This window comes from Neofelis nebulosa, chromosome 7 (genome assembly GCF_028018385.1).
Source record: "Neofelis nebulosa isolate mNeoNeb1 chromosome 7, mNeoNeb1.pri, whole genome shotgun sequence".
Classification (NCBI taxonomy): Eukaryota; Metazoa; Chordata; class Mammalia; order Carnivora; family Felidae; genus Neofelis; species Neofelis nebulosa.
Window position 1 is genome coordinate 1,394,067 of NC_080788.1, and position 27,838 is coordinate 1,421,904.

Below are 27,838 nucleotides of genomic sequence, written 5' to 3' on the forward strand. Positions count from 1 at the left end.
AAGTAGTTAGTGTTGTTAACTAGTCTTTTTAGATTTCCAGCGTCGGGGGCATTGGGGTCCCCCCCCACACAGGCAGCTCCTGGACACCTGCAGGGTGTTGGGAATTCAGTTCACTTCCGACCCTGGCTGCTGGAGACAGCGTCAGATCCTACAGGGTGAGGGCTCCGTCCCGCAGGACCCGGCTCGCCCTCCCCGCTCAGACAGCGGTGGTGAGCCCCCTCCCCCCTTCAGACAGAGGTGGTGAGCCCCCCGCTGTCCCATGTGCCTCACACGGCTGACCGGCTACAGATTGGAGGCTCCGACCGCCTCCCCCTTGCATTCAATTAATTTGCCAGAGCAGCTCCCAGAAACGCTTCCCATTTGCCATTTATTAAAGGATATGAGAAAGGATGTGAATCAACAGCCAGCCGAGGAGCTGCGGAGGGCAAGGGCCCAAACAGAGGAGCGTCTGTCCTCCGAGGGCTGGGGGCCCAGCCTGGTCCCTCAAACGTGGAAGCTGTCTGAAAAGGGGGCCAGGAAGCCCTCCTCTCAGGTTTTGCGGAGGCTTCGTTGGTACGTGGTCACGACTGACTCGGCCAGTGGCCGTGGACTCAGCCTCCGGCCCTTCTCCCCTCCCTGCAGATTGGTCCAAGCCTCTAATAACACCCTTGGTCCTCCTGGCAACCAGCCACAGCCCTCGGGTGGGGTCCAAAGTCACCTTCATTAATGACATGATACCCACTCCACCTTTATGGCTCTGAGGCGTTTTCAGGGTCTGTGGATGAAGGCCAGATATATTTTAGAAACATACATCTTGGCCACCTGAAGGGTCGAAAATACACATATTTTAAAATTGTCGTATTGCATCTAGGAACTGGGTTTCTCCAAAAGGTAATAAGCAGTGTATGTGGTGTGGTTCTTCATTCTGTTCATAAACATTCTGATTCTTTCTCCTTCTGGGCACGTGGAGGGTCACTTTTCCCTGCTTACGTGACATCAGGCGCGGCCGTGCGCCTTGCTTGGCTGGAGAGATGTTGTGGGAGCTCTAAGCTCTAAGAGGACCTCACCGCGTCCTCCCTTCCCCTCTGCTCCGGTGATAGAGAAAGCCCTAGAAGGTGGCTGCTCCCTCAGCGTGAGTCCCGGAGGGAAGGTGAGCACGGGCCCTCGCTTACTCGCTGTGGACACGGAACGTGGAGGAGAGAGTGTTTTGAGCGCCTGGAATCTGGGGACCGTTTGTGGCTGGAGGAGAGTCCGTCCTGTCCTGACAGGTGCACAGAGCTCAGGCCGATGCTGGCTTTGGGCCTGAGCCCATCGGGAGGGCCAGTGGTCGCTGAGACGGGGCTCCGCCGGGATCAGGACCGGGGGCTGGGCGCCACACTGAGGTTATAGTTGTCTTAGCTCGTTGGAGAGCTCCCTTGGGTCGGTCTTCTAAAGAAGGACGCATGATAACCCAAAGCCTGGTGTGTGAGCCGCAGAATGCTGGTGAAGAGTCGAGGGGGAAGAAAGTGAGTCTGATAAATGTGTTCCCGGATCAGGAAGACTAGAAGCCAGATAACAAAGAGAAGCTGCCTGTGATCTGGGAATTAAGGCAGAGAGAGCCTGTGTTAGAGCTGAGTGGCCCACGTCCAGTGGCTGTGGCACACAGCCGTATCTGTCTTCTTCCCAGGCCGGAAGCCCCCTGCGGCCGGACCACACGCAGGTGCACCTGCACCCGTGGGGGCCGTCCTGACAGCATGGCCTCCCGAGCACCATCGCCGTGGGATCTTCCGGTGCTCTGGGTGTGAGTGCCTACCCTCAGCTACTGAGAGCTTTCGTGGCAGCCTTGTCCCCTGGCGTGGCCCCGGGGGGGTGGTGGTGCTGAGCCCTCCACCCCACCCCCTGCCCTGAGCGTCTTCCTCGGTGTGCGTCCCACCTTTTGTGCCCTTTCCACCTGCTGTTCTGCTCTCTTCGGCGGGGAGGGGCAGTCGTGGCCGTCAGTGGCTCGTGTTCAGTGAGTGATTAGCACGAGGAGGCCCTGGGCTTTCGAGAAAGCCAAGATTTCTGCAGGTTTTAGGGTTACTCGAGGAGACTCGAGGACACGGCTGAGAAAACAAACCAAAAGGGTCAGCAGACCGGCAGGGATTGGTGGGGGTCCTGCAGTACGAAGGGCTTTAGACTGTTCTGGAAGCCAGTGGGGTGCCTACCGTTGTGCGACGGCCACCCAGGAGGAATCAGGAACGTGTACGGGGCTGAGGAAGGTGGGAAGTAATACCTCCGTGTGGGTGCAGGTTGGGGCGGGCAGTGGGTAGTGGGGGCAGGTGGGGGGGCGGGCGGACACAAAGAATGGCCGTGGGCGGTGGGCAGTGGGCTCACCCTCTCTGTCCCCGTCACCATTGGCACACTTCCTGGGGTGTGCTAACGGCCCGTCTGCTGGTCCGCCTCTCCCGCGGAGCTGGGAGGCCCCGGAGGGATGGGGACGGGAGCCTGTGTGTCGTCGCCCTGTGACTCGCACGGTGCCTGGCACAGGCTGGGTGGCTCTGGGAGCTGCCAGGTGAGGGAGGGGACGAACAGCGTCTGCATGACTCACAGCTCACTCTGCAGGGACAAGGGAGGCCTGACTCGGTGGCGGCAGCAGGAAGGAAGGAAACGCCCCGATCCTGCCCCCTGTAACCTCGGTGAGAGTCCCCGCGTGACTGAGGACCAGGTCTGGGCTGAGGGGGACTGTGCTCCGCGCCAGGACGGGGAAGCGACTTGCCAGGCACAAGGCCCAATCGGGAAGCACGTGAGGAAGAACCCCGGCCGTTGGCACTGAAGTGTGACTCTTCCAAAACCCCCCGCCAGCCCTCCCGGAGCCTCTCGGGACCCTTCCAGAATGCGGATTCCCAGGCTTTGCCCAGGGCTGTCCAGGCCGAGCGTCCGGGCTGAGAACCGAGCCTCTGTTTACCCCACATCTTGCAAGTGCCCGTTGCCGGGGGTGGGGGGACCCGGGTTCGAGCCCACATTCTGAGTCACAGACTGCGCCTTGTGGCCAAGTCCCATCAGCAGGAAGGTGCGGTGGCCGCAGCCGGTCGGGGCTGGTCAGAGGAGCCCGGACAGAGGGGCTGTCTGCCGACCCCGGGAGGGCTGCCCTTAACCAGGTCCCCGACATCTGCCTGGCCTGGGGCAGGGCTGGTTCCGGTGTGAGGAGCAGCCTCGTGGGGGAGAGGGGGGCGCTGCCTGGTCTTGGGGGCCACTATGCCCACTGGCTCAGGTCGGGGTGCCGCACGCTCCCGGAATGGGGAGAGGACAAGGCAGTGTGGCCGTCTGCGTCTCCAGGATTTTCGGATGCGTTTCAGGACCCCGGACAGGAGAGCCCGTGTTGACCTCCCTGGTGATAACGGTCACCCCCTGGCTTGCCCGCCCACAGAGGGTTCTCACCGACAGGCTGGGCCAAGCAGGTACTGTTTTATCAGTTAAGGCAGAACATTCGCCGCTGGGAAGGACCCAGGTTTCCAGTTATGTCCCCCTAAGTATGAGAAAGCGCAGCGATGAGGTTTTCTTCCTTCCGTGCGCTCGGGTGGGGGGCATGGGGGGGAGGGGCCCCCAGAACCTGTGACTGTTAAAAAATTTTTTTTTAATGTTTATTGATTTTTGACAGAGAGAGAGAGAGAGAGAGAGGCAGAGCGTGAGTGGGGGAGGTGCAGAGAGAGAGGGACACACAGAATCCCAAGCAGGCTCCAGGCTCTGATCTCAGCACAGAGCCCGACGCGGGGCTCCAACTGAGGGACTGTGAGATCATGACCTGAGCTGAGGTCGGAGGCTCAACCGACCCACCCAGGTGCCCCCAGAACCTGTGACTGCCACCTTCACAGCAGCAGGGACTTTGCAGACTGATTAAGCACCTTGAGAAGGGGAGTACCCTGGATATCTGGGTGGCCCGTGTCATCACAACAGCCCATACGTGGGAAGAAGGCAGAAAAGTCAGAGGGAGGCGCGGCCTCTGGGGCAGAGGGGCAGTCACGTGACTGCTGGGTTTGGAGCCAGAGGAAGGGGCCGGGAGTCCTGGAAAGCCTCGGCCAGGAACCGAAACCCGCGAGGAAACAGGTTCCTCCCTGGAGCCCCTGGGGGGGGGGGGGGTCGCCGCCTGGCCGGTACCTGGGCTTTAGCCCCGTGAACCCACGGTGGACCCCTCACGTCTGGGTCCCTCAGATGGCAGGTCGGTGTCGTTTTAAGCCTCTGTGTTTGTGGTGACACGTCACAGCGGCAGGAGGGAGCACATACACGACAGCGATTGACAGGGTCCCTATTTGCCGCCCACTGGGGCGGCACAACCCAGGCGATGCTCTGAGCTCTGGGGGCCGTGGACGCCCTGGAGAATCTGCCCGGATCTTCGCCCTGGTCAGCGTTTCTCGAGTCCTGACTCCACCCCCTTGGGACTGAGCCGCGGAGTCCAGAGGTTCCACGGGGCCCACTTTGGGAAGCTCGACAGTGAGAGCGCGACACCGTCGCCAAAGCGCATCAGGCACGGAAACCGCGGAGCCGCTCGCCGCTGTCCGGTGGGCGCACGTGGGATCTGGAGCCCGCGTTCGGATCTGGCCCCGAATGAAAACCGGTAACACGAGTTACGGCGAAGGAAAATGGCAGGACTCCCAGGGCGGATGCGGGGGGTTTCCTGGGCGCGAATGCACGGAGGGGGGGGGGGAGGGGGGGGTTCTTGTGCTGCCAGGCAACGTCGTGGCGTCCCTGCCCCTCCCCCCATGCCGTCTGTCTGTCCCTCTCCATTCTCTTGGCACCATCTGGTCCAGGGCTTCACCTCTTCCTGGGAGGTCACAGGAGGGAGGTGGCCTGGGGACAATTTCAGGCGCGGAGAGGGGACGTTAAGGGACCTGCTACCTCTCGTTATTAGTATTTTACTCTAAAAGGAAACACGAGCCACGCCTGAGCGTTAGGAAGGCATTTTTGGAGACGTTTTGGTAAATAATCACTTTGGAGCTAATACTAATACCTAGTATTTCTTTGCACGCGTTGCACGCTATATTTTATAAAATGCCTCTATGGGCAGCCCGACTTGCCCTTTATGCTTCTGCCCCAGGGCCTTTGTACTAGCTGTTCCCTCTGCCCTGGATGCTTGCCTTCCCCCCCCCCCCCCCAGGGAGGGGAGGCAGGCACATGGTTTCTTCCATGCGTGTGTGGGGACTTCCGTCCAAATGCAGTCTTTCCCCTGAGGACTTGTCTGACCATCTTACTTAAAATTACCACCCCCTCTGCCCTGTTCTTCCGGAGCTCCTCTGTTTTTCTCCGTAGGTAGTTCGCCTCTAATGTACTGTATGTTTTACTGATTTATTTTGCTTATTATCTGTGCCCCACCTAGAAGACAAGCTCTCTAGGGTAGTTTTGTTTTAGCTTTGGTCTGCTCTATCCTGCGGTATCACTACGGCTGAAAACAGTGCCTGGCATATGCCAGATATCTTTTGAATGAAAACATGGATGTCTCATTTGACCCCGTTCGTGATCTCAGGAGGAGGAAGTGATACCTTCCTTTTCTAGATGAGAAAACCAAAGATCAGAGGTGATAATTTATTCCCCAATTTACAGTGCTGGGATAATTTATTCCCCAATTTACAGTGCTGGGATCTGCCTGAAAATCCTTGCCTCTTTATTGTTCGTTAGAAAATCAGATGATTCAGAACATTTAAGTGATAACAGACCTGAACAAAAGGAAGAAAAGATCAGCCAGGGACACTTACTACTAGTTTTGGTATATAGAGGGTGTGTGTTTACAGACAATTTTATATCATGTTATAACATACCATTTAGTAGCATACCTTTTTACTGACGAAAGGCCATTGGTATTAAATGTGTCAACGAATATATATTTGCAACATGATTTATGAATGGCCGCATGGCATTTCACCGTATGGATTCACTACAATTTCACATGACCAGTTGTTGGATACAAAGGGTATCCGCGATATTTTCTTACTATGAGCCATATTGAAGTGAATGTATCTGTAGCATTTTTTTTACACATATTTGATTCTTTCCTTTGGAGAAATGCTTACAAGTGTGGATTTGTTTGATTTAAAAATAGGTGTATTTTCATTTTAGGTGTTAAGTTTTATTTTAAATGTTACCGCTGATCACTTCCTACAACAGCTGTTGCACAGATGTGCCCTGGTGTCACAGTACAGGGGGCTGCCTGCTTTCCCACATCCCCCCGATAGTGGTACGAGCATTCTGGTTTTTTTTTTTTTTTTTGGTTGTTGTTTATTTATTTATTTTTGGAGGGGAGGGGAAGGGCAGAGAGAGAATCCCAAGCAGGCTCCGCACTGTCCGCGCACAGTCCGAGGCAGGGCTTGAACTCACGAACGGTGAGATCATGACCTGAGCTGAAGTCGCACGCTTAGCCGACTGAGCCACCCAGGTATGAGCGTCCTGACCAGCTCCACTGCAGCAGGCAAAAAGTCTGTTTATTACGGTGCTTCTCCATTTCATAAAGAAAATATCAGCTTAATACTTTAGATTTATAAATTAGAAGGTAGTCAAACACATTGCTGTTTTAGTTTGCTTTATTTATGATGATGTGCATTATTTTCTTAGCCTTTCTTTCTTTGTAAATTGACTGTCTTTTTCTTTTGGACTGATCTTCCTTTCCTACTAGTATTTAGAGCCTTCAGTAAGAGGCGAATAGCTTCTGCATTCCAGTTTTTTCCCCCATTTTTTATGACGTTTATTGGCATTGTAAGTAAGTCATTTCCAGTTATCCAAGCTGATCAGTCTCTTTCTCCGTGATTTCAGCTTCTGGAATCTTATGTGGAAGACATTTACCCGACCTCCCGTTGTCTAAATCCCGACTAAAATCTCCTTCTTTGTATTTCATGCATAATGTCCTTTCATACATGCCAACGACTGAGAACTCACTTAATTTTTTACCAGTTGGTTAAGCAGTTACTCCAATAATACCTAATATGGACGCATTTGTGTTTTACTGAATAAACCATTATTTTCTCATTGACCCAAAAAGCTACCTTCATCATACGTTGAATCCTTACCTGCATTGGGTCTTACTTCTTGTCTTTCTACTCTCCGTGGATTTCTCCACCAAATTATGATCATAGGAGCCTTATCATAAATTTTAACACTTGACTGTCCAAATAGCTCGGCGTTTTGACCAGAAAACTCATCTAAATTATCTTAAAGCAAGTAACTGCTCAGGGTTCCCTCCAGCACACAGAGCCTCTCACCATAAAAATGCCAACAGAACAAAGCAGAACATCAACAAAATGCTGTCTTGTCAATTTTCTTTTTTTCATTTATTTATTTACTTATTATTATTTTTTTAAATATATAGTTTGTTGGCTAACATTTTTTAAACATATAGTGTGTTGGCTAACATACAGTGGACACAATGTGCTCTTGGTTTGGGGTGTAGATTCCTGTGATTCATCGCTTACATGCAACACCAGTGCTCATCCCAACAGGTGCCCTCCTCGAAGCCCATCCCCCATTTACCCCCTCCCCAAAGCCCCATCCCATTGATGGACCTGGAGGGTGTTATGCTAAGTGAAATAAGTCAGGCAGAGAAAGACAGACGCCATATGTCTTCACTCATGCGGGGAACTTGAGAAACTCCACAGAAGACTGTGGGGCTGGGGAGAAATAGCGTCTTGTTGATTTTCTTAGTTGCTTGTTTGCGGCCTTATTTATAAAAATTTTCTTTTCTGTTTCTGGCAGGTCTAAGCGGGAACTTGTTTTTCTAGTTTTTAAAATGTACTTTAATTAGTATGTATTTTCAAAAGTGCGTTAAAGAGGAGAAAGTGACCTAAGGGATGTCCATCTGCCACTGAGGTGAAATAGGGGCTCCCATTTCGTCATTTTGCCGCAGTGCTTGTTGCTTCGTGTTTTCAAAGGAAAGACTGTGAGAGTCCTGCTCCCATCACCTGCCCTCCCCCCGTGGTGAGGGGGCTTCCCCTCCTGGGGTCTTGGGGGTGGCCACCCACCAAACACCAGGCGTTGGGCAGATGAAGCCGACAGTGGTGATTAATCACACGTTCACAGCCTGGAGGAGGAGGACACGGGGCCACACAGGGTTTGAACTTGGGAGCAGACTGGACGCACGGGCTGCGGGAGGCAGGCTTTGTTGTGACAAGACGGTGAGTGACCCGTGCTTCCCGTGGGAGGCTGTGATCGGCCTGTTTGCACAGTTCCACGGCTGGCAGGGTACCAACCCCCGTTTGGCTGGGGGGTCTTGTCCGCAGGAGCAGATGGGGAGCCATTCGAGGCCCTCCAGGTCTCACCAGATGTCAAGGCAGCGCCTAATGCTGGGCCTTCATTTTAGGCTTCTCCACATCTTCTTCCCCTTCTGTCTTTCTCCAGAAGAAACCACTGTCCCAAACCTGGCCCATTTCATTCCACGTGCATTTTCGTGCTTTCCTTTTTGTATATACATTGCAGAACAATCTATTTTGTTCCGAATTACACCAGTCACATGACACATCCATTTGTAACTTTCTTTTCCATGCATTTTTATGTTTTTGTTTTTCTTTTTTTTTTTAAATTAAAAAAAAATTTTTTTTAACGTTTATTTTTGAGACAGAGACAGAGCATGAACGGGGGAGGGTCACAGAGAGGGAGACACAATCTGAAACAGGCTCCAGGCTCTGAGCTGTCAGCACAGAGCCCGACGCGGGGCTTGAACTCACAGACTGCAAGATCATGGCCTGAGCCGAAGTTGGTCGCTTAACCGACTGAGCCACCCAGGCGCCCCAGTGTTTTTGAAGTGTATCCTTAAATTTGCTGTAAATAAATTCATATTAGCTGCTGTATGATATCAATTATATGATCTGCCCACCCCCCTGTACTCTTTTACTATTAAAATCTGTCTTTAAGAATCAGCTTTGCTTCCTTATGAACCCTGTGAATGGTCACCTTGCTTTGTAACCAGAGGTGGATGTGGAGGGCGATAGAATTTGCTTATCTTGAGCTTTTTCTGTATTGCCAAATTGCCTACTCTTTTCCAGGCACTCATGCATAAAACTCAGTCTTGCGAGATCAGTACTATTACTGGATTTAAATTTGGGCTATCTGGCAAAAGAGCCTACGATCTTTCACTATTGTACTATTCTGCCTATAACAAACACCAACTGTATTCTGATTTGGTTTTGGCTGAAATTTCCTACTTCATCCTGATCCTTGCAGCCTTTCCGTGACAGTATGTTTAGGTATATCGCTCATAGGTGGCATCTGGCTGCAATTAAAAAAAAAAATTCCAAATGAGAGTCACAGACTTTGAGCTGGTGAATTTAGTTTGTTTACGTTTATTGTGATTTGATGTATTTGGAAAGATTTCTGTCACCTTATTCATGATTTTTACTTGTCTTACTTTGTCACTGCTTCATTTCCCTGATTTCTGACCTTCTATTGATTGATTGTTCATTTATTCTGTTTTCTCTACATGCGTTTAAAATTCTACATTAAGTTTTATAATTTCTTCCTGTTCTCCTGGTGGTGATCCATAAATTTTTTTCTTTTCTTCTTTTAAAATTTTTTAGGGGCGCCTGGGTGGCTCAGTCAGTTAAGCGGCCGACTTCGGCTCAGGTCATGATCTCCCGGTTTGTGAGTTCGAGCCCGTGTCGGGCTCTGTGCCGACAGCTCAGAGCCTGGAGCCTGTTTCAGATTCTGTGTCTCCCTCTCTCTGACCCTCCCCCATTCATGCTCTGTCTCTCTGTGTCTCAAAAATAAATAAATGTTAAAAAAAATTAAAAAAAAATAAATCTTTATAAAATGTTTTAAATGTTTATTTTTGAGAGAGACAGAGTGTGAGCAGGGGAGGTGCAGAGAGAGAGGGAGACACAGAATCTGAAGCAGGCTCCAGGCTCTGAGCTGTCAGCACAGAGCCTGATGAGGGGCTGGAACTCACAAACCACGAGATCATGACCTGAGCCGAAGTCCTTTGCTTAACTGACTGAGCCACCCAGGCGCCCCTCCATAAATTGTTTTCTAACATACATTTCTGAGTTAACATCTAAATTTATTTAACATTCCTTCCTCCTCTGGAGGATACCAGGTAATGCTTAGGGAGTTTTAACCTAGATCCCCACCCCCCTTCTATTTTAGCTCTAAAAATAGTCATTAACATGGTTTTATACAGTTGGTGTGTGTTTAGAATTTACTATACGTTTACTGCTTTCTTCTTTCTGAATCCATCTTTCTTGTCTCTGAAGGAGCTTCTTCAGTAGCTTTTACAGTGAGGAATGTGAGCGACAAAGGCATCTTCGTCTGCAGTTAGTTTTAATCTTTATTTCTGAATAATAGTTTATCTGGTGATAGGATTATAAACGATAAGTCATTTTTCCTTAGCACTTTAAGAATTTTGTGTCTATGTCTTCTAGTTTTCTTTTTTGTGTGTGTCTATGTCTTCTAGTTTTTCTTCTTCTTTTTTTTAACTTTAAATGGACCAATAATTCTGGACATCTGTTAATGGAGTACGCACAATATGGATTTTGTGAACAGACCTCGGTTTATCTGAAAGATGGTCCAAATTACAATATCATCTTTATAGAAGAGAATAGTCTGGTTTTTTTTTTATTCTTGAAAAATCTGTTTTTAGTTTTATTCTTTTCTCAGTAATTCATTCCCTCCCCCACTGCCTCAACCATTTCAGGGCTTTCTCTTCATGTGTCTTTTGCTGTTTAAAGGTGAATTTATTTCTGTATGTCTTATTTGGGGTTGCTCTTTGAGTTTGAGGTTCATGTTTCCAGTCTCAAACATTTCTAACATTATCATTTTGATTATTGGCTTTCCACCGTCCTCTCTTTCCTGGAATACCTGTCAGACATTTGTTAAAACTTCACCAACCATGAGATCATGTGAGAAATGTTGTGATCCAGGCTCGGGCAGAGGGCCGCTGACCACCGAGGAGGGCACGACTCCCTTAAACTCTGGGGTCAGTGAGGGGTGGGGGAGGGGCTGCCACAGGAGCCCCCGGAAGGGGAGCAGGGTTCCAGCACGGGGAGGTGTAGGGCACTCGGCAGGGTTGAGGGGGACGGTCCGTGGGGCCACACGGGGTCCTCAGGGGGCCTGAGTGCCAAACGCCCAGCTGCTCAGGGTCCCCTGAGAGCCCTCCCTGCCTGTCCACGTGCCCACCGAGATTCATGAGGACCGTGTGGCTGGCAGGTGTTGTGCTGGTGTTGGCCTCCTGGACCCGAGACGGTGGGTGTGTGGGTGCCTCGGCCGCTCTCACAATGTGCTTTGGGCTGTGCTGGGAGCTGAAAGTGTTCACACCCTGAGGGACCGGCCCAGAGAGAGCTGAGAGAGAGGGAGGCTGAGTGAGTGGGGTGTGTGTCTCCATGTGTGTGTGTGTCTGTGAATGTGCACGTGTGTTACTGTCCCAAGCGCACCGAGAGCCGTGAAGCCCCCTCTCCGTCCTGTGGTGCATGTTCCACGTAGGCCCCTGCATAGAGCCGGGGCTCAGCAGGTGCACGGGCCAGAGCGGCCCCCATACCTGCCCCGACTCGGGCCCTCGGCAACTTGCGTCCCTTCTGGACAGGCGGTCACCCCTCCTGGGACCTCAGTCTCCGGTCTGTGAGATGGGGGCGGCATTTCCCCCCACTCCCCACAGGGCTGCCTGTGTGGTCAGGGGAGGGAGCCCGCCCGCGGCAGCTGGAGCCGGTCCCGCCATTACAGAGCACCCGTGTCTCCAGGCTCCTGCCTGGTCTGCTCTCCTGTGGGGTTTCTCTGTGGCCATTCGCACACGGGCTGCCCCTGCATCCACACGCCCAGTTGCGTGGTGGCAGGTGCCTTCCGCTGGCCGTCCATGAGCAGTTTTAATAAAACATGACTCAGGCTTTCCAGATCACTCGTGATTCCTTCCTTCTCTGCCGGAGACCCTGGGCCTTGCTGACTGGGGCCGAGAAGTGTGTAGCCAGTGGGCAGGGGAGAACGTGGAGAAGCCCCCCGGGGAAGCAGAGTCGGGGTCTCCCGGGAGCCGTGAAGGGTCGGGGCTCGCTGCTCCCTGTGGCTGCCCTCTGCCCCCCAAGTCTGTTTCCCTGTCGGTCAGGACACTCCCAAGAGGTCTGGTGAGGCTGTCAGAGTCCAGGAAGAGAGTCTCTGCAGGTGCTCGGGTCCCCAGTGATCGAGCAGAATGTGCATTTGTACCCCCCCCCATCCTGCGCCCACTTACTCCACACCCGAGTCCCCTCCTTTAACAGATGGTCCCCACACCGAGCGCTTTCTTGGGGCGGACTGGGTGGCCCTGTTGGGCATGCTTCCCCGCAGCATGCTCTGGTGGGAACGGGACCCCTCAGGGCCTCGTTGCCTCCTCCCCACGGGGACATCCAGACCATGGCCCCTGCAGACACGTGTGGGAGCTCCTCGTGGGAGCTCTGCCCTCAGGAGGGACAGCCCGCTGCCGGGAGCCGCTGAAACCAGCCCAGAGAAAAGAGGCGGTTCGTGTAGAAAACAGGGGAACAGGCTGGGCCCGCACAGACAGAGCGGCCTGCCAGCAGGTGCAGCCGAAGACACATGTCCTGGGCGTCCTGGTAAATCTCAGACCTGGTCCTCAATAATGGATGGGCTCTACTCTGTCTTAGGGAATTCTGTGAAACCCTCGGTTTGGTGTGTTTAATGTATCCGTTCAGGGACTGGTTAACGTGGCTTTTCCGTCCATTTCGAAGTAAGGCTTATTATTTCTGTGTGCTGATTACGAAATAGCGGACGTCAGAATTTCAGACAGGATGGGAAATTATGAAGAAAAATAACATTACACATAACACATCAGAACACAGGGTGAAGGGGAAGGGGTACGAGGGAACTCTCTGCGGCACTGGGAATGTTCTAGATCTTTCCAGGGGGGTTAGTTACTACACAGACGTGCTTTTATTGAAGCTTCAGTAAACGCACCCTTAAGATTTGTGCATGTAGATCTTTTTTTTTTTTTTTTAACGTTTATTCATTTTTTGAGAGACAGAGAGTGAGAGGGGGAGGGGCAGAGAGAGAGGGAGACCCAGAATCCGAAGCAGGCTCCAGGCTCCGAGCCGTCAGCACAGAGCCCAATGCGGGGCTCGAACCCACGGACCGTGAGATCATGACCTGAGCCAAAGTTGGACGTCCAACCAACTGAGCCACCCAGGCGCCCCGTGTAGATCTTATATTAAAGAAAAGCTGTGAACTGTTGTTGGTTGGGACTTGGATTAATGATACGCATGATGAAACACTCAGGGGGAAGTGTTCAGATGCCTGCAATTTACTCTGAAGTGCACTAGAAACAAAATAAGATAGCCCGATGAAGGATGGATGGATATGTGAGGAACCAGATACGGTAAAATGTTAATCGTAGAATCCAGATGGCGGGTATAGGAGTATTTGCTATAAAATTCTCTCGGCTTTGCTCGGTGTTTGAAAATTTGCATAATAAAATGCTGAGGAACGAAGATTACCGTTCAGAAAAAAAAAGTCCATATTTACCATCCAAACGTAACCACTGTTAACATTTCAGTGTCCATTAATTTCTTTCACTGTCGTCTCCAAGAATATATCACTTTGCATAATGAAGACCTTCTCACATATACAGACCAATTTTCATTTTTTTCACTCAATATTGTGTCATATTTTTTTTTGTCATTAAAAAGTCTTCCGTGTGTAATTTTTAAATGAAGGTGTAATTCACATGTAGCGAAAGCCACACGTGTTAGCACACGGCTGTGTGACTTTTGACAGATGTAGACGGTCAGGGAAGCACCGTCCGCCAGTCCCCGCGACCACTGACGTGTCTTCCCGAGCGTCATTACAGTGGCGTCCTCACGCACGTGGCTTCTTTGGCTCACGCACAATGCCTGTGAGCCCCGTCCACGGTGTTGCCTGTGCCGGTCGTTTGCTCCTTTTTATTGATGGGTGGTACTCCATCATGAGGATGCACTTTAATCTAATCTTACTGCCTCAAAGAGTCATTGTTTATCATAACATATCTTATGTACGCATTCCTTTGTTATTTGGACATTCAAGATGTTTCATTTTTCCACTGTTGTAGACGCCATCACAGCAAACATCTTTGTACATGAATCACGGTCATCGACAATTTCTTTAAGGTGGGTTCCTGGGAAGGGACTTACAAGTCGTAGGCTATGAATGTTTCCGAAGCTGCTGATACACTTTTATTTATTTTTTTTATTTTTTTTTTAACGTTTATTTATTTTTGAGACAGAGAGAGACAGAGCATGAACGGGGGAGGGGCAGAGAGAGAGGGAGACACAGAATGCGAAGCGGGCTCCAGGCTTCTGAGCCGTCAGCACGGAGCCCGACGCGGGGCTCGAACTCACGGGCCGCGAGATCGTGACCCGAGCCGAAGTCGGACGCTCAACCGACTGAGCCACCCGGGCGCCCCTACGCTTTTAAATTAAAGAGCTCCTCGCGTGTCGCTAGGTGGTTCGTAACTGGCCTGGTTTACACTGGTGTTTATGATCTCCCTCTGCTTTGTGATGTTGTCACTGTAGAACGGACTGGAGCATTCAGCGTCGGCCGCGAGGCTCTGACGTCCTCAGCCATGGACACCAACCAGGACACTTCCCTCTTCCTGATGAAGATCTTGGAGGAGCTGGACAGCAAGCAAAACACCGTTTCCTACCAGGATCTGTGCAAGTCCCTGTGTGCCCGCTTCGACCTGTCCCAGCTCGCCAAACTGAGAAGCGTGCTCTTCTACACGGCCTGTCTGGACCCCAACTTCCCGGCCACGCTGTTCAAGGAGAAGATGAAGTGCCCCGGGAACAACCAGCAGTCGAAGAAGATCATGGTGGCCGCGGACGTCGTGACCATATTCAACCTGATCCAGATGAACGGGGGCGCGGCCAAGGGCAAGCTGCCCACGGGCCGGCAGAAGGGGCGCCACAAGGAGGCGCCCTTCGAGCCCTGCGGGTCGGACGCGGAGGCCTGCGCCGCGGCCCAGTGTGAGCCCCTCGGCTGCGAGCTGGGCGACAGGCCCTTCCGCCGGGGCTACCCCGCCCGCCGGGCGTCCCAGGGCCGGAAGGCGGACCCCAAGGACCGCCCGCCGCAGTTCGTGCCTGCCTCCGAGCCCAACTTCCTGCTGGGCGTCGGCAAGGAGCTGAAGAGCCGCGCGGCCTCCCTGGACCGGCTGCAGGCGCTGGCGCCCTACTCCATCGCCAGCCCCCAGCCCTGTGAGATGCAGAGAACCTACTTCCCCATGAACATCGAGAGCGAGCCCGTCTCAGACCAGGACTCCCTGCCCATGAGCCAGGGTGGCAGCACGGAGCCCTTTGTCGTCCAGTCCTGTGTCCAGAAGAGGAACATCTTTAAGGAGGATTTTCACAACCTGATGGCCGTGTCGCCCACGCTGGTTGGCCCCGCCAGCAAGGGAGAGGTCGAGCGTGGGGAGCCCCGGGGGCACCCGGAGCCCCACAGGACACCCTTCTTCAACCACAGCTTTGAGATGCCCTGCAACAGCCAGTACCTGAACCGCACGTACTCCCCGGTGCCTGACAAGAGGCGGGCCAAACACGAGAGCTTGGACGACCTTCAGGCCTCCACGTATTTTGGGCCCACTCCAGTGACGGGGGCGCAGGAAGCCAGGCGCTGCCCGGGGAGGCCGGGCAAGCAGACCCCCTGGCCGGCCAAAAGCTGGAGCCTCAACACCGAGGAGGTCCCTGACTTTGAACGGTCCTTCCTGAACAGAAACCCCTCTGAGGAGAAGCTGCGATATCCACACCCCAGCAGCCAGAGCCCCAGTTTCCCAGCCCCAGACAGGCGGCCCACTTACCTCGCGCCAAGCGACCCACAGCAGGTCCTTCCCGGGGGCTACGCGGCAAAACCAGATGGGCTCAAACCTAAAGAGGTCTCGTCCCCTGTTGACCTGGAGAAGCACGAGCCGGTCAGAAAGCTCAAGGACAAGAGCATTAGCTGCACGGGGGGGCAGCTCAGCTCAGACACCAGCAGCGTGGGCACCCAGACCGAACAGCACGTGTTGGAGCCCAAGAGGTACAAGGACCTGTGCGCCTCCGGGCAGAGCAAGTACAGTGACAGGCACGCCATGAAGCAGTCGGACGACGACTCGGAGGCCGTCAGCGATGACATCAGCGACATTTTTCGATTTCTTGACGACATGAGCATCAGTGGCTCCACGGGGGTGATGCAGTCCTCCTGCTACAACAGCACAGGGTCCTTGTCTCAGCTTCACAAGTCAGACTGTGACAGTTCGCCGGAGCACAGCGTAACCAGAATCGCCAACGGGCTTCCCGGTAGCAAAGGAGAAAAGGGCAGCCGGCCCGAAGGCAGCAGCCACCGCTCCGAAGAGGAGCTGAAGACCAGTGTGTGCAGGCTGGTGCTGAGGATCGGCGAAATCGAGCGGAAGCTTGAGTCGCTGTCGGGTGTCCGCGAGGAAATTTCGCAGGTCCTGGGCAAGCTAAATAAGCTGGATCAGAAAATGCAGCAACCCGAGAAGGCGGGTGTGCAGGTCGACCTGAATTCCTGGACGAGCGAGGCTCCGTCCGACGAGAGCGCCTCTCCCCGGATGTTTCGTGGGCACAGCGGCCCCCGTGGACCCAAACCCGAGAACGCGGCCGACTGGTGCTGCTCAGAGGCCAGCGGAAGCAACAGCGAGAGCCTCCGCGTCAAGGCCTTAAAAAAGAGCCTCTTCACCAGGCCGTCCTCGAGGTCCCTGACGGAGGAGAACAGTGCCACGGAGTCCAAAATCGCCAGCACCTCCAACTCGCCCAGAGACTGGCGCACCATCACCTACGCCAGCCGCGTGGGCCTCGGTGAGGAGGAGGTGAAGGACAGGGGCCCCGGGGAGAGTAAGGACTGGCACCAGAAGTCCAAAGAGGTAATTTAATCCGCGCCCACCAATCGGGGCCTTTGCGCTGGGACAGCCCCGGGGCGCATCCCCGGAGGAGCCTGGCTGTCCTTCCAGATCTGGGGCACTGTCCGCGTTAGGACAGGGAGGACGGCCCGGGCAGATGGTCCGTCCGCCAGCTGGAAGGAGCGTGTGCCTGGTATTGTCCACGGGAGAGACCGGGGTTCGGATTCAGGAGGGGTGGTGGAGCGGGGAGTGTGGGGGAGACGCGGGCGAGCCAGGGATGACTGCTCCTGAAACAGCGGGGCGCAGGGAGCGGGCGGTGAGTCCCCAGTCAGGGAACGACCCCCCCGCCCCCGACGGCAGCTCCCCGACACGCGACGCCCGTTTCCCCTGCCCCGTGGCTGTCTGCCATCACAGCCGTGTGCTCACTCTTCCCGGGAGCCTCGGTGCCTTTGCATCTTGAGGGCCGACACGTCCCCGTCGGTGCCAGGGTGGGCGTACACGATGCTCGCGTCCCCTGCAGCGGGGAGCCGCGGGCCAGTGGCGCCCGCGGCGGCCCTCCTCGCCCCTTTCTGGCCAGAGCCGATGCCCTGATTCTGCGGGACGGGCCGCAGGTGCTTGGAGGGGCCGGTGCCGGGGAGGGCGTGACGGCGGGGTGGGCTGCGGGCTCGCGAAGCCACGCGGGAGGCTGGCTTCCACGCGAGTTTTCAGTGTCCAGAATCGGAGGAAGGAGGGTAAAAGATGTGATTTATATACATATATGTATATACATATATATATATATATATATGTGTGTGTGTGTGTTAATCTTTGTGTAGGTGTATTTATTCTTGACAGACAGAGACAGAGCACGAGCAGGGGAGGGGCAGAGAGAGAGGGAGACACAGAATCCGAAACGGGCTCCGGGCTCCGAGCCGTCGGCACAGGGCTCGACGCGGGGCTCGAACTCACGGGCCGCGAGATCCTGACCTGGGCCGCAGTCTCTGAGCTGAAGTCGGACGCTCCACCGACTGAGCCCCCAGGCGCCGGAAGTGACCTCGTCCGATCCCAGGGAGGCATCTCCTGCCTGTGCTGGCCACCCCTCTGCTCTCGTGCAGCCACGTGCAGCCCGTGCTGTCGGGAGCCGGTGTGGCGCCAGCCGGCCCGGTCCACGTGCAGGCCCAGCTCACACACTCGCGCCTCGCGGCCCATCCCGCGTTCACGCACGCGTCCCTCTCAGGCACCCGCAGCCTCTCCTCCCTGCCTGCCCTGTTTTCCCTGGCTTTTCCGCGTCACGTACACGGCTTCGTGTTTTGGTGTCGACCCCCTCTGACACACGGGTGGGCGGCCCTCTGCTCGGCCGTCCGATCTGGCAGGAGACGGGGAGAAAGGCGGACACTGACAGGTCCCCGCTTTTACGGGCCTCGCCGTCCAGGGGGCGGACGGACGGGGAGCCGGGCAGTCACGGGCCTGCAGGGTGTGCAGAGATGGGGGCCCACCCAGGCTTGGCAGTCACCGAGTGCTTCCCGGAGGCCCTGTGAGACCCCCGTGTGACAGGTTCACGGAGAGCAGAGTCCCCCGGGCCGGGACCCCACACTGCTGTCCAGCTGGCCGCTCCCCGGAGGGTCTCGGCACCACCGGAGGCTCCCGGCGTGTGCCCTCTGGCTGCTTCCCTCCCGAGGGGCAGGGTGGCCCGATGTCGGAAGCGCCTCGAGGGGAAGGGGGCCCGCGGTGCTTACTCCTCGGCACCAGGTACACCCTGGGAAAAACGAGGGGCTGACACTCCCGGAAGCTCAGCTGGAAGCCGAGCCCCCCAGCAGCTGTGCCCCTGCTCCGTGGGGGCCTCGCCCCTGCTCGGCGGGGTCTCTCTGGGCTCTGCTCCATGCCTGCGCGAGGAGGGCTGCTGATGGCAGTGACGCCACGAGGGCTTGGTCCGCGAGGCCTTGTTACCTGAGCTCACGTGAGGGCCATCCCATTGCACACTTTTCCTGGACACTTGCCCCCACTCCTGGCGTACCTTCTATCTGTGCTAAATCCCCGCATTCTGTTCCCCAGACGCCCGCGGGGCCCCTGTTCCCGGACGCCCGCGGGGCCCCTGTTCCCCGGACGCCCGCGGGGCCTCGCAGTAGAAAGCTGCTGGCTGCCCGGTTGTGCCGTGAAATCCCACAGCCTCTGTGCTACTTTCCTGGCCTCCCCCTGTGCCCCTCTGCAGGCGGCCGGGCCATGCAGCGTCCCCCCGCAGCACCGACTGCCCAAGCAGTGCAAGGACAGCTTCCTGGTGGAGCAGGTGTTCAGCCCGCACCCCTACCCCGCCTCCCTCAAAGCCCACATGAAGAATGACCCCCTGTACGCGGACATGCGGCTGACGGAACTGGCCGAGGTGAAGCGGGGCCAGCCCTCCTGGACCATCGAGGAGTACGCAAGGAACGCGGGTGACAAGGGCAAGCTGACGGCCCTAGACCTGCAGGTGAGTCTCACGCGGTCGCGGGCTGCGGGGGGAGGCCCCCCGCCCCACACCCCAGCCCATGCAGGAGGGACCTCGCCGTCCGGCGCCCCGGGGCCCCCGCCCCGGGATTCCGAACCTTGATCAGCCGTAGAGCCGAGACTTTAACAAGGGGAGCGTTACTTTGCTGATTTGCTTGCAAACATTTGGCAGTGGGAACGCGGGGTTGATTGACTGACTTTGGCCGCCGAGTAGCTACCGGTGCGTTTAAGGCTCCGTAGCGAGTGTACATCCTCCTCGTTCATTGCCCACGAGACCTGAGACAGAGCTTCACGAAACACCAGCCGATTTCTCCTTCCACATGTAGCACGTGGGATAAACATATTTGTGGGAGCCAAGCTATGGATTATGTGTCCATGTGGAGCAGTCCCAGGTAAGAGCCACCCCCGGGAGCTCGGTGAACGCAGTCGTGGCCCGAGTCTGGCCACCACACGAGGGGCTGGGGTTCGGGCACACGTCGGTGGGCAGCCCCACCTGGTCCCGTGCACACTGCACCTGCCTGTGTCTCTGTGTCACCACGGGAAAGCATCCCGTCCTCACCTGCAGAATGAGCTTTGTGACCTGGCCTGTTGAGGGCTGTGGGGGAGATGCCAGTGGTGGGGGCCGGGGGGCGCGGTGTGGCGGGCAGAGACCTCGGGTTCCCCCAGCGCTGGGCTCCTCTGCGGAGGGACCCGGGACATCCCCTCTGCCCGCTCCGCACCGTGCACTGGTCGTGCCCGTATGTCCCTTGCAGAGCCGCTGTGAGAAGGTTTGGGAAGAAGGCACTGAAAGTCCCCGGCGGGAAGCAGGGGCTAGAAAGGATTTCAGGGGCCAGTTAAGTGATGCTGAAACGAGTCAGGTCTGCGTGTTCTTTCCCGGGCGGCTGTGAGCACGGGGCGCGGGGACCGTAGGGTCCGCGGCTGGCAGACGAGGAGATGCCAGTTCTGGGAGCCGGGTGCCTGGCCCGGGTCGGACAAGCCTCAGTCTGTGCGGGACCCAGCCCAGCCCCTGTTCCTCCTCCTGGGCTGCCGAGAGAGCGGGGGCCCCGCGTGTCCCCGCAATGACCACAGTGAATCTGAGTGACGGCAGTTAGGGGAATGGGCAGCCCTGGCTAGACTCTAACGGTGGGGCTTGTGGTGACAGCCCCCTCGCCCCTCTTACCCCCTGCACGCTGTGTCCCTGCGTGTGCTGTGTCCACTGTCCCTCCGGGCCGCTCCCTGTCCTGTCCTCCTGCTGCTCGTGGGCCAGGGCCTGGATGCCCTGCAGGTGGGCCCTGTGCGGCTTCGCGGTGGGGGCCACTCCCCCTGCGTTCCTGGGTCTCACGGCGTGGATGGTTCAATTAGTACACGGCCGTGAAAGGGTCGGATGAGTCGAACGAGTCATAGATCGACTGATGTCTTTATTTTAACGTTTATGTATTTCTGAGAGACGGAGACAGACAGACAGACAGACGCGGGGTGGGGGGGAGGGGCAGAGAGAGAGGGAGACAGAGAATCCCAAACTGGCTCCACGCTGTCAGCGCAGAAGCCACCACGGGGCTCGAACTCACAGACTGTGAGGTCATCACCTGAGCCGAAACCGAGAGTCGGCCCTTAACCGACTGAGCTGCCCGGGGGCCCTGAAACAGCTTCTTGAAGTTGGGGGAGGGGGCCGTTCCCAGGCACAGGTGACTTTTTGCCCCTACAGATGTGTGACATGTTAACGTGCCACGTTTATAAGTATAAATACAAAATTGCCCGGAATAACAGCGGGCCTTCAGACTAGAGAGCTTTGGTGACCTCACTTAAGGTCGAGCCAAGGAGGGAGCGCCCTTTCCACAAAGCAGGAGGGGAGGGGTTGCCGGGAGGCGCGGCCTGACTCGTTCTCGTTCCTTTTCGGAAACTCAGGTGATGTCAGGACAGCTGTGCCATCTGGACGATCTCCGGGGCCCCGTGTGTCTGGGTGTGAGGTCGCCCGCTCGGGGGCGGGAGCAAAGGGGGGGCCCTGTCGTCACTCGAAGGGTCTAGGGGCCTGGTAACAAGCCACCCTGGCCCCTGGCCCTGGAAACTGTGGTATCACCGCTGTTTCTTGTCCTTAGAGCCTGAAGTTATCGGGAAACCTAATAAAAAATAGTTTATTTTGCAGGCTGAGTACCGGCCTGTAAGGTGTACGTGACCGTGAAAGGAAGCCGACTTCCTTCTGTTTGAGACAGAACCTGCCATGCAGGGTGGGCTTGGTTGGCTCCAGGCCTCCCTCCGTGACAAGACTGGGAGGCAGAGGCGGCCGGGCCCGTCTTGAAGGTGCAGAGTGGGGGGGGGGGGTGCTGCTGTTCAGCCGTCCAACCCTGGCAGGTGGCCGCTCACCGTGGCAGACCAGTCTGCCCGTGAGATTACCCGTTCCGGATCCCCCTCTCCCGTCCGGTGTCCGTGAGATGGCTGAAGGACTTTCGTGGCCGAGCCACACATTGCAAGTGTCTGTGGAGGGCAGACTTTGGGGGGAGGGAGCCCTGGCTGGAGCCTGAAGACGGGTGTTCGTCCTAATGGCGGGAGCGGGCAGCTGGGGGAGGCCGGGGCTCCTGGGACTCTAGCAGAGGACGCGGCAGTGGGGGCTCCCGCAGAGACCCAGCCCCCTGTCCTGACAGACTTTCCGTTCCTGAGAGAGTCCTGTCACTCACGATGGCCCAGGAAGGGAGGGACTGTCAGGGAGGGGCTGTCACGGTGCGATGGGCAGGGTGAGAGCCCGGGGGGCATCCGGGCACCAGCACCAGTGACAGATGTCGTCGCCCTGGGATCTGAGGCCGAGGGAAGGGAGCTGTTTCTGAAACCCACCGAGACCCAGGGCCCCGGAGCAGACGCCTGGAGGGAATTGGGAAAACGTCCCGTCCACTGACCGGGCCCACCTGGCGTGCGTCCACGGGGCCAGGCTGCTCTGTCCCCAGAGCCAGGTGACAAATATCAGAGGCATGTCTGGAAGGACGGGCCAGTGAGTAACACGGGTCAGAATCACCAACATCCCCCCCAAAACACACTACAATGCAGTTTTCAAACAGTTTTCAAAGGATGTGTTTTGTGATCTTGTGCGTGTGTCTGAGCGACTTTAACGTGCACGTTTTGAGCATTAAACAAGCCGAGAAAATCTCCAGAATGGATACGTTTGTTTGTGTTTCAGAGATTTAGGTGACCTCGCTTGGGATTTCTGTGTTTGCTTTCACGTGACGCTACGTTATTAAAAGCTCTTGCCGGAGGGGGAGAACACTGCTCCCCCCTCCGCCCTGTTACAGGAACTGATTAGCACATCACTGGGGAGCGGGGTCCACGGGCAGTTCAGGAGAACTGTGGTGTTTCTCCTACAGACGCTGCGTCAATCTCAGGACACGGGAGACCGAGGTCAGCGCGGGCCTGCCATCGCGGACGCAGCCCGTGGCCCTCGGACCGTCTGCACGGCCCTGTGGACCGGGACTCCGAGCAGCGGCCTGACCGTATTTTAGATTGTGTGTGAGCTGCTCGTCTGGGACAGGACTTTGATTTCTCAGTAGACGCTTTTGTGTGGATCTGGGAACGGAATCAGAGCCACGAGAGAGCCCTGCCTCAAAGGGCTCTGTTCTTAGGGCCGGTAGGGGAGCATACCTGTCAGTGAGGTTCCCTGGTTGTCCCACGGCCCGGCCGGCCCGCTCGTGGCTGCAGACCCCTGGCGTTGAGCCCCGTTTGTCTCGGCCCTGATTTGCTTGCTCACAGCGAGAAGACCCGTGGTTTCCCTGTGTCAGACCCGTGGACTCAGGCAGCAAGGGCGGGGCAGGTGTAGTCGTGGTGTGTAGGAGCCCGAGGCCTCGGTGGCCCGTGTCAGGCAGGGCTGGCATGGCGGATGCCGCGGTGGTCCCGGGCTGCGGACGAGTCAGGCGCTCTGGGACCTGCTTTCAAGTACTTCCCGTGTCCCTAACGTCTTGTCGTTGCTTCTAGACGCAGGAGTCCTTAAACCCAAACAACTTAGAATACTGGATGGAGGATGTTTATACCCCGGGCTACGACTCGTTACTGAAGCGCAAGGAAGCCGAGTTCAGACGAGCCAAGGTCTGCAAGATCGCTGCTCTGGTCGCCGCTGCCGCGTGCACGGTCATCCTCGTGGTTGTCGTGCCCATCTGCACGATGAAATCCTGAGCCCGGGGCCGCCCCGCCGTGCACGGCTGGCGGCCGCCGGCTCTCCCTCTGTGGCGTGAGGTCTCAGGGCCGTGTGGCGACAGCTCGCTGGGGCTTTCTGCCGGTGGGCAAGATGCGCTTCAGGAAGTGTGCGTTCTAGAGAGACCTACCCTCCTATTGGCTTTGACTCAATGACGCTCGGATGCGTTGTTAGAAGTGCAATATCTTTTCCTACCAAAAGAATGTAACGGACGAGCAGAACATGCAAATTGAATTCCAAGCAAAAAAAAATTTAATTGGATTCTTTCCATTTTATTGAAGTCTCACGGTGGGGAATATGTTACGCGGCAGATATTTGCTACGTGCCTGCCTGGGGCCGCGGAGGGAGAGAGCTGGATGAGTTCTGTTTTCCTTAATGTTGCGTTGCAGGTGAAGTCACAGGTTGTGTGTCCCCAGAGGATGCTACTTCTCTGCTGACTCGCAGGAAGGACTACGACTTTTCAATCTTGCCCTTTGGTCACCATTATGATCCTCGTTGCAGATCTTCATGGAACATTCTGGATCTTTCTCCTGCGCACGGCGTAGGGAGGAGCTCACCTGCCGAGTCAGGCATAGTATGGAGTGTGCTCCCTCTGCGTACGAGGCTGAGGGACCCGGGCCGGGAGATCTTCCTGTCCGCACCCTGGGGTGTGGGGAGAGCCGCTCACCAACACCGTAAGGTCAGTACTGGAAAATCACGGCCACCCACGCGGTCTCCCATGTGCTCCTTGGTCTTCTGTCTCCTGGTGGTACCGGGCACTCTGCTTCTCACACGCGAGTCGGAGAGTTTGGAACGTGTCCTTGTGCCTTGAGGAGTAGAGACGAGGTAGAAACTTTGACATTCTAACTGCGGACCATGGTTTCTATGTGCCAGAAAACCACTTCCGGTGGCTTTCACAGGATCTTGAAAGCTTGTCAGTCATACGATAAAGGCGCGGAGGTGTTCTCCACAACGCAGCACCGACTCCAGAGTTCCAAATACTTGTCAGCAGCGCAAAAAAAAAAAAAAAAAAAAATCTCTATTTAACCATTTACGTATCTATCTGTGTATGTCTATCTGAATACCTAGTTTTGGTCTATTGTCCTTCTTTGTTAAATAACTTGAGAGCAAGGTTTCTCCAGCGTGCAGGAAGCTGTTGTAATTTGATCAGAATTTGATCCCAGTTTCCACCTGTTGAATGGTGCTTTGACATAATTGCACGGAGAGAATCCTTTTCAGCGTTTGACTCTAATGTCTTGCTACAGGGTCAAAGAAAAATGATTGGCAGAAACTCGCTACCTTAATTCTTCTGAGAACAAGGTGGGTTATGAACAAATGTTGACAGTAGGAAGAAGCACTCCGGACAGCATAATAAATTCCTGAAAGAGGGGTTTGGGGAGCATCTCAGATTTTAAAGCAGCAGGATCCAGCATCCATTCCCAAGACCTTCGAATGACTCTCAGCTTGCTCTGTCGAGGTCTACGTTTCCCCACACGGGGCAGTCGGAACATTTCACGCTGTGAACAGCTAAGGGATGGATGCTTTTGTCTGTAGTGAGCCTTCATGTTTAGGGGCCTTTATGTCACTGTTTTTATTCTCCTGTTTATCTGTGGACTTTCAACTAGGTGACTGAAACTTAAGCCTTAGTATGCAGAACTGAGGATTTATCGTTGAAAATGAAAAATATATATATATATACATTACTGTCTGTTGTCAGAATTTTCGTCTTCTGGTGCTCTGTTCTGGGTTGGGTACATTAAATAAGGTTGTTTCTTTCACCCTCAAAGGGGATACTGGGTTCCCACCTGTAAGAGTTGGGAGCTACCCTATCCGCTCTCCTGCCGTCCAGGACGGCTCTGTGACACGGTCCCCCTTGTCACAGATTAAGCCACGAGACCATCAGAGATAGGTAGCCTCCAACTTCTTGCTCTATGATTTGCAGAGAAGTGGAGATGCACCAACCTGGGATGAGAAAAACCTTGTCCAAGCCCAACCCCTGCTGTCCTTGCCAGGTAGGACCATGGCGGATGGACCAAACTGCCATCGCCTCTTCCTAATGGGCCCTGCTTGAGCCACGTGTCTAGCTACCGAGGCAGGGTGTGTGACCGTAAGCCCCACCCCGTGTGCGGAAGAGAAGGGACTCTGTAGAATTTTCTTCTCCCCTTTTCCTGTCTGAGGAGGTAGCAGAGAAATCTCGTCTGGCCCTCCGTCTAGTGTGGCTTTAAAATTCAACTGGACATCATCGCCGCGTGACGGAGAAGAAACACCCAGGGCTGGTGATGCCCCTGGGGAACCCGATGGCCCCAGTGGGGACGGGTTATCCCCAGCTTTATCGCTTGGAGTGTGGTACCAAGTTAGGGATCTCTGCCACAGCTTGAAGCTGACAGATGCTCGGAGCCTTGGCATCTAGAGAAGGTGGAGTTCACGGCTGGGTCTTTTCTCTCTCCTGACCCCATGCTTGTGACAGCCTTCTTTCCCCAGACCCCCTCACTCTAGCCGTCCCCCCTCCCCCATCCCTGTATTTGCAGAGCGGGGCAAGACCAGAGTCTGGCTGGGAAGGAGACTTCTCGTCCCGTGCGGACTGGCCTGACTCCCGTAGCGGCCGTCACCTTGTACCACCGGCTCCTGTGCGTTCACAGGAAGTACGATTTCCCATGCCTGGCGCCTAGAATCATACACTATCAAAATTCACTTCGTTTCTCTTGCTTTTGAAAAGTGAACAGTCAGATGTTCTTACTTAAGGGATTGTCCTGAAATCAGATACCCTCAGCCAGTCATTAAATTCAGAATAATCGTATTCCTCTCTTCTAGTCTGAATTTGCTTCGAACACAGCCTTGCAGAAAAGCAAAAAAAAACGTCTCCCGGCTCAGTTTTCGGATATTTTACGCCACCACCCCCTTCTTTAAACTGCAGATACAGTCGAAGCAAGTTCCTCTGTATCACCATTACTAGCTGACCGTCGCGCGTTAGTATTTTAGGGCATGGGGCTACGCGATTGCTACCTGCCAAGCCACTTTAGTAGATGTGCCGACGCTCGCTGCTCTGATGTGCCGTGAGTCCCGATGCCCTTATCGGAATCGAGGCAGTGCTGTTTTTGTTTAGTTTATCAGTGTACGAGCGACGGCATCTCGTTTTTTTAAACAACAACGGAAAAGTGCTGCCAACAGTAAATGATTCTGTTAAGAGGTGTAGCAATTTGTGAATGTTGAAATTCAACATGCTTCATATTATAACCAACTTGCAAGAATATCATGGTCCATCATGTGAATACCAAATCAGTATATACTGTATATTGTACTACAGAGATTTGTATTTAAAGGCAAAGATATTAGTAATTGTTGGGGTAATTGGGGAAAGGGTATTAGATATTTATTGATGAACAATGAAAACTACGACAGACTTCCTTATTTATGCCTTATGAATAAAAGGGTGTGACTTTTAAGTTCTATGTGCGAGACTTGGGGAGCAGTGGGTATTTTTGAAGGCGGGGACTGTCAACCTTTTCTATGTTTGCTCTGTACAGCTGTTAGCACACTCTTGGTGCTTGATCAACGTTATATAATACCAATAACTAAGCACATTTTTAGATCTTTTTTCAAATGGCTTGTGTAAAATTTGGTTAATGTACAATGGTTGGTTGGAAGCTATCTTAGAAAATCTGCCTCTCCAAATATAATCAAAAATAAACTGAAAAATTGTAAGATATCTTGCGGTGAGATTTCATTTCATGCGTAAATTGTAAGTGTTCAGTTTTATGCACATATCAGAAGTGTCCAACTTGGCGATTTTTCATAAATTGAAACCGTCCATGTAATGAGCACCCAGATTAAAAAAAAAAAAACAAAACAGGACACTCAGACACCCAGAAGCCTCCCAGAATCTCCCTCATGCCCCTCCCAGTTAAAACCTGGTGAAGAAAAGTGGTCCTCCTGTTTTAAGGGCACACATTCGTTTTGCCTGTTTTTTTTTTTTTTAAACTTTATGTAAACACATTCATGTACCTTGCACTTTTTTTTTTTTTTTTTTTAGTGTAGCTGACACACAGTGTTACATTAGTCTCACGTCTGTACGTTATGCTGGGCCCCGCAAGCATGGCCACCATCCGTCACCACGCAGCATTGTTACGGCACCATTGGCTGTATTCCATGTGCTGTGCCTTCCGTCCGTGGCTTCCTCATCCCGTAACTGGCAGCCTGGGCCTCCTCTCACTCCCTCTGGAAACCACCAGTTTGTTCTCTGTGTTTGCGGGCCTGGTTCTGCTTTCTGTTTGCACGTGAAGAGAGAGAAGCCACAGAAACCATGTGATTTCACGTGCAGGCAGGCGGAAGGTAAGAAACAAATGAGCGTATACTTTGTGTCCTTTGTGTCTGGTTTCTTTCACTCCACATGACGCGGTGGAAAACATCTGTGCCGCCGTGTATGGTGGTGGCCTCCCCATTTTCACAGCGTTATCTGCTGGAGAATGTGGCACGATTTCTTTTCCCACTGGTGGGCGTCTGGGGAGCTC

At 54.6% G+C, this 27,838-nt stretch overlaps 3 protein-coding genes across 3 annotated transcripts in view; 2 read left to right on the forward strand and 1 right to left on the reverse strand.

The window, feature by feature from the left end:
• TMED3 (transmembrane p24 trafficking protein 3) overlaps positions 1 to 14,562 on the forward strand; it is an 84,432-nt gene extending 69,870 nt beyond the window's left edge. The window contains exon 3 of the mRNA XM_058736332.1: positions 14,427 to 14,562. Within this exon, the coding sequence (XP_058592315.1) occupies positions 14,427 to 14,465 (39 nt within the window). The 3' untranslated portion in view covers positions 14,466 to 14,562. The remainder of the gene's footprint in view (positions 1 to 14,426) is intronic.
• Positions 4,413 to 27,036, forward strand: MINAR1 (membrane integral NOTCH2 associated receptor 1). The gene is made up of 4 exons (XM_058736329.1): positions 4,413 to 4,549; positions 14,427 to 16,765; positions 18,930 to 19,184; positions 23,135 to 27,036. The coding sequence occupies exons 1-4, from the start codon at positions 4,540 to 4,542 to the stop codon at positions 23,330 to 23,332; spliced, it is 2,802 nt and encodes a 933-aa protein (XP_058592312.1). The 5' UTR covers positions 4,413 to 4,539; the 3' UTR covers positions 23,333 to 27,036.
• LOC131515901 (proline-rich protein 36-like) lies at positions 16,736 to 18,933 on the reverse strand. The gene is made up of 2 exons (XM_058736330.1): positions 17,168 to 18,933; positions 16,736 to 17,028 (listed from the first exon to the last, which is right to left on the reverse strand). Exons 1-2 carry the CDS (start codon positions 17,927 to 17,929, stop codon positions 16,771 to 16,773), a joined length of 1,020 nt encoding a protein of 339 aa, XP_058592313.1. The 5' UTR covers positions 17,930 to 18,933; the 3' UTR covers positions 16,736 to 16,770.
• Positions 27,037 to 27,838: the final 802 nt, after the last annotated feature.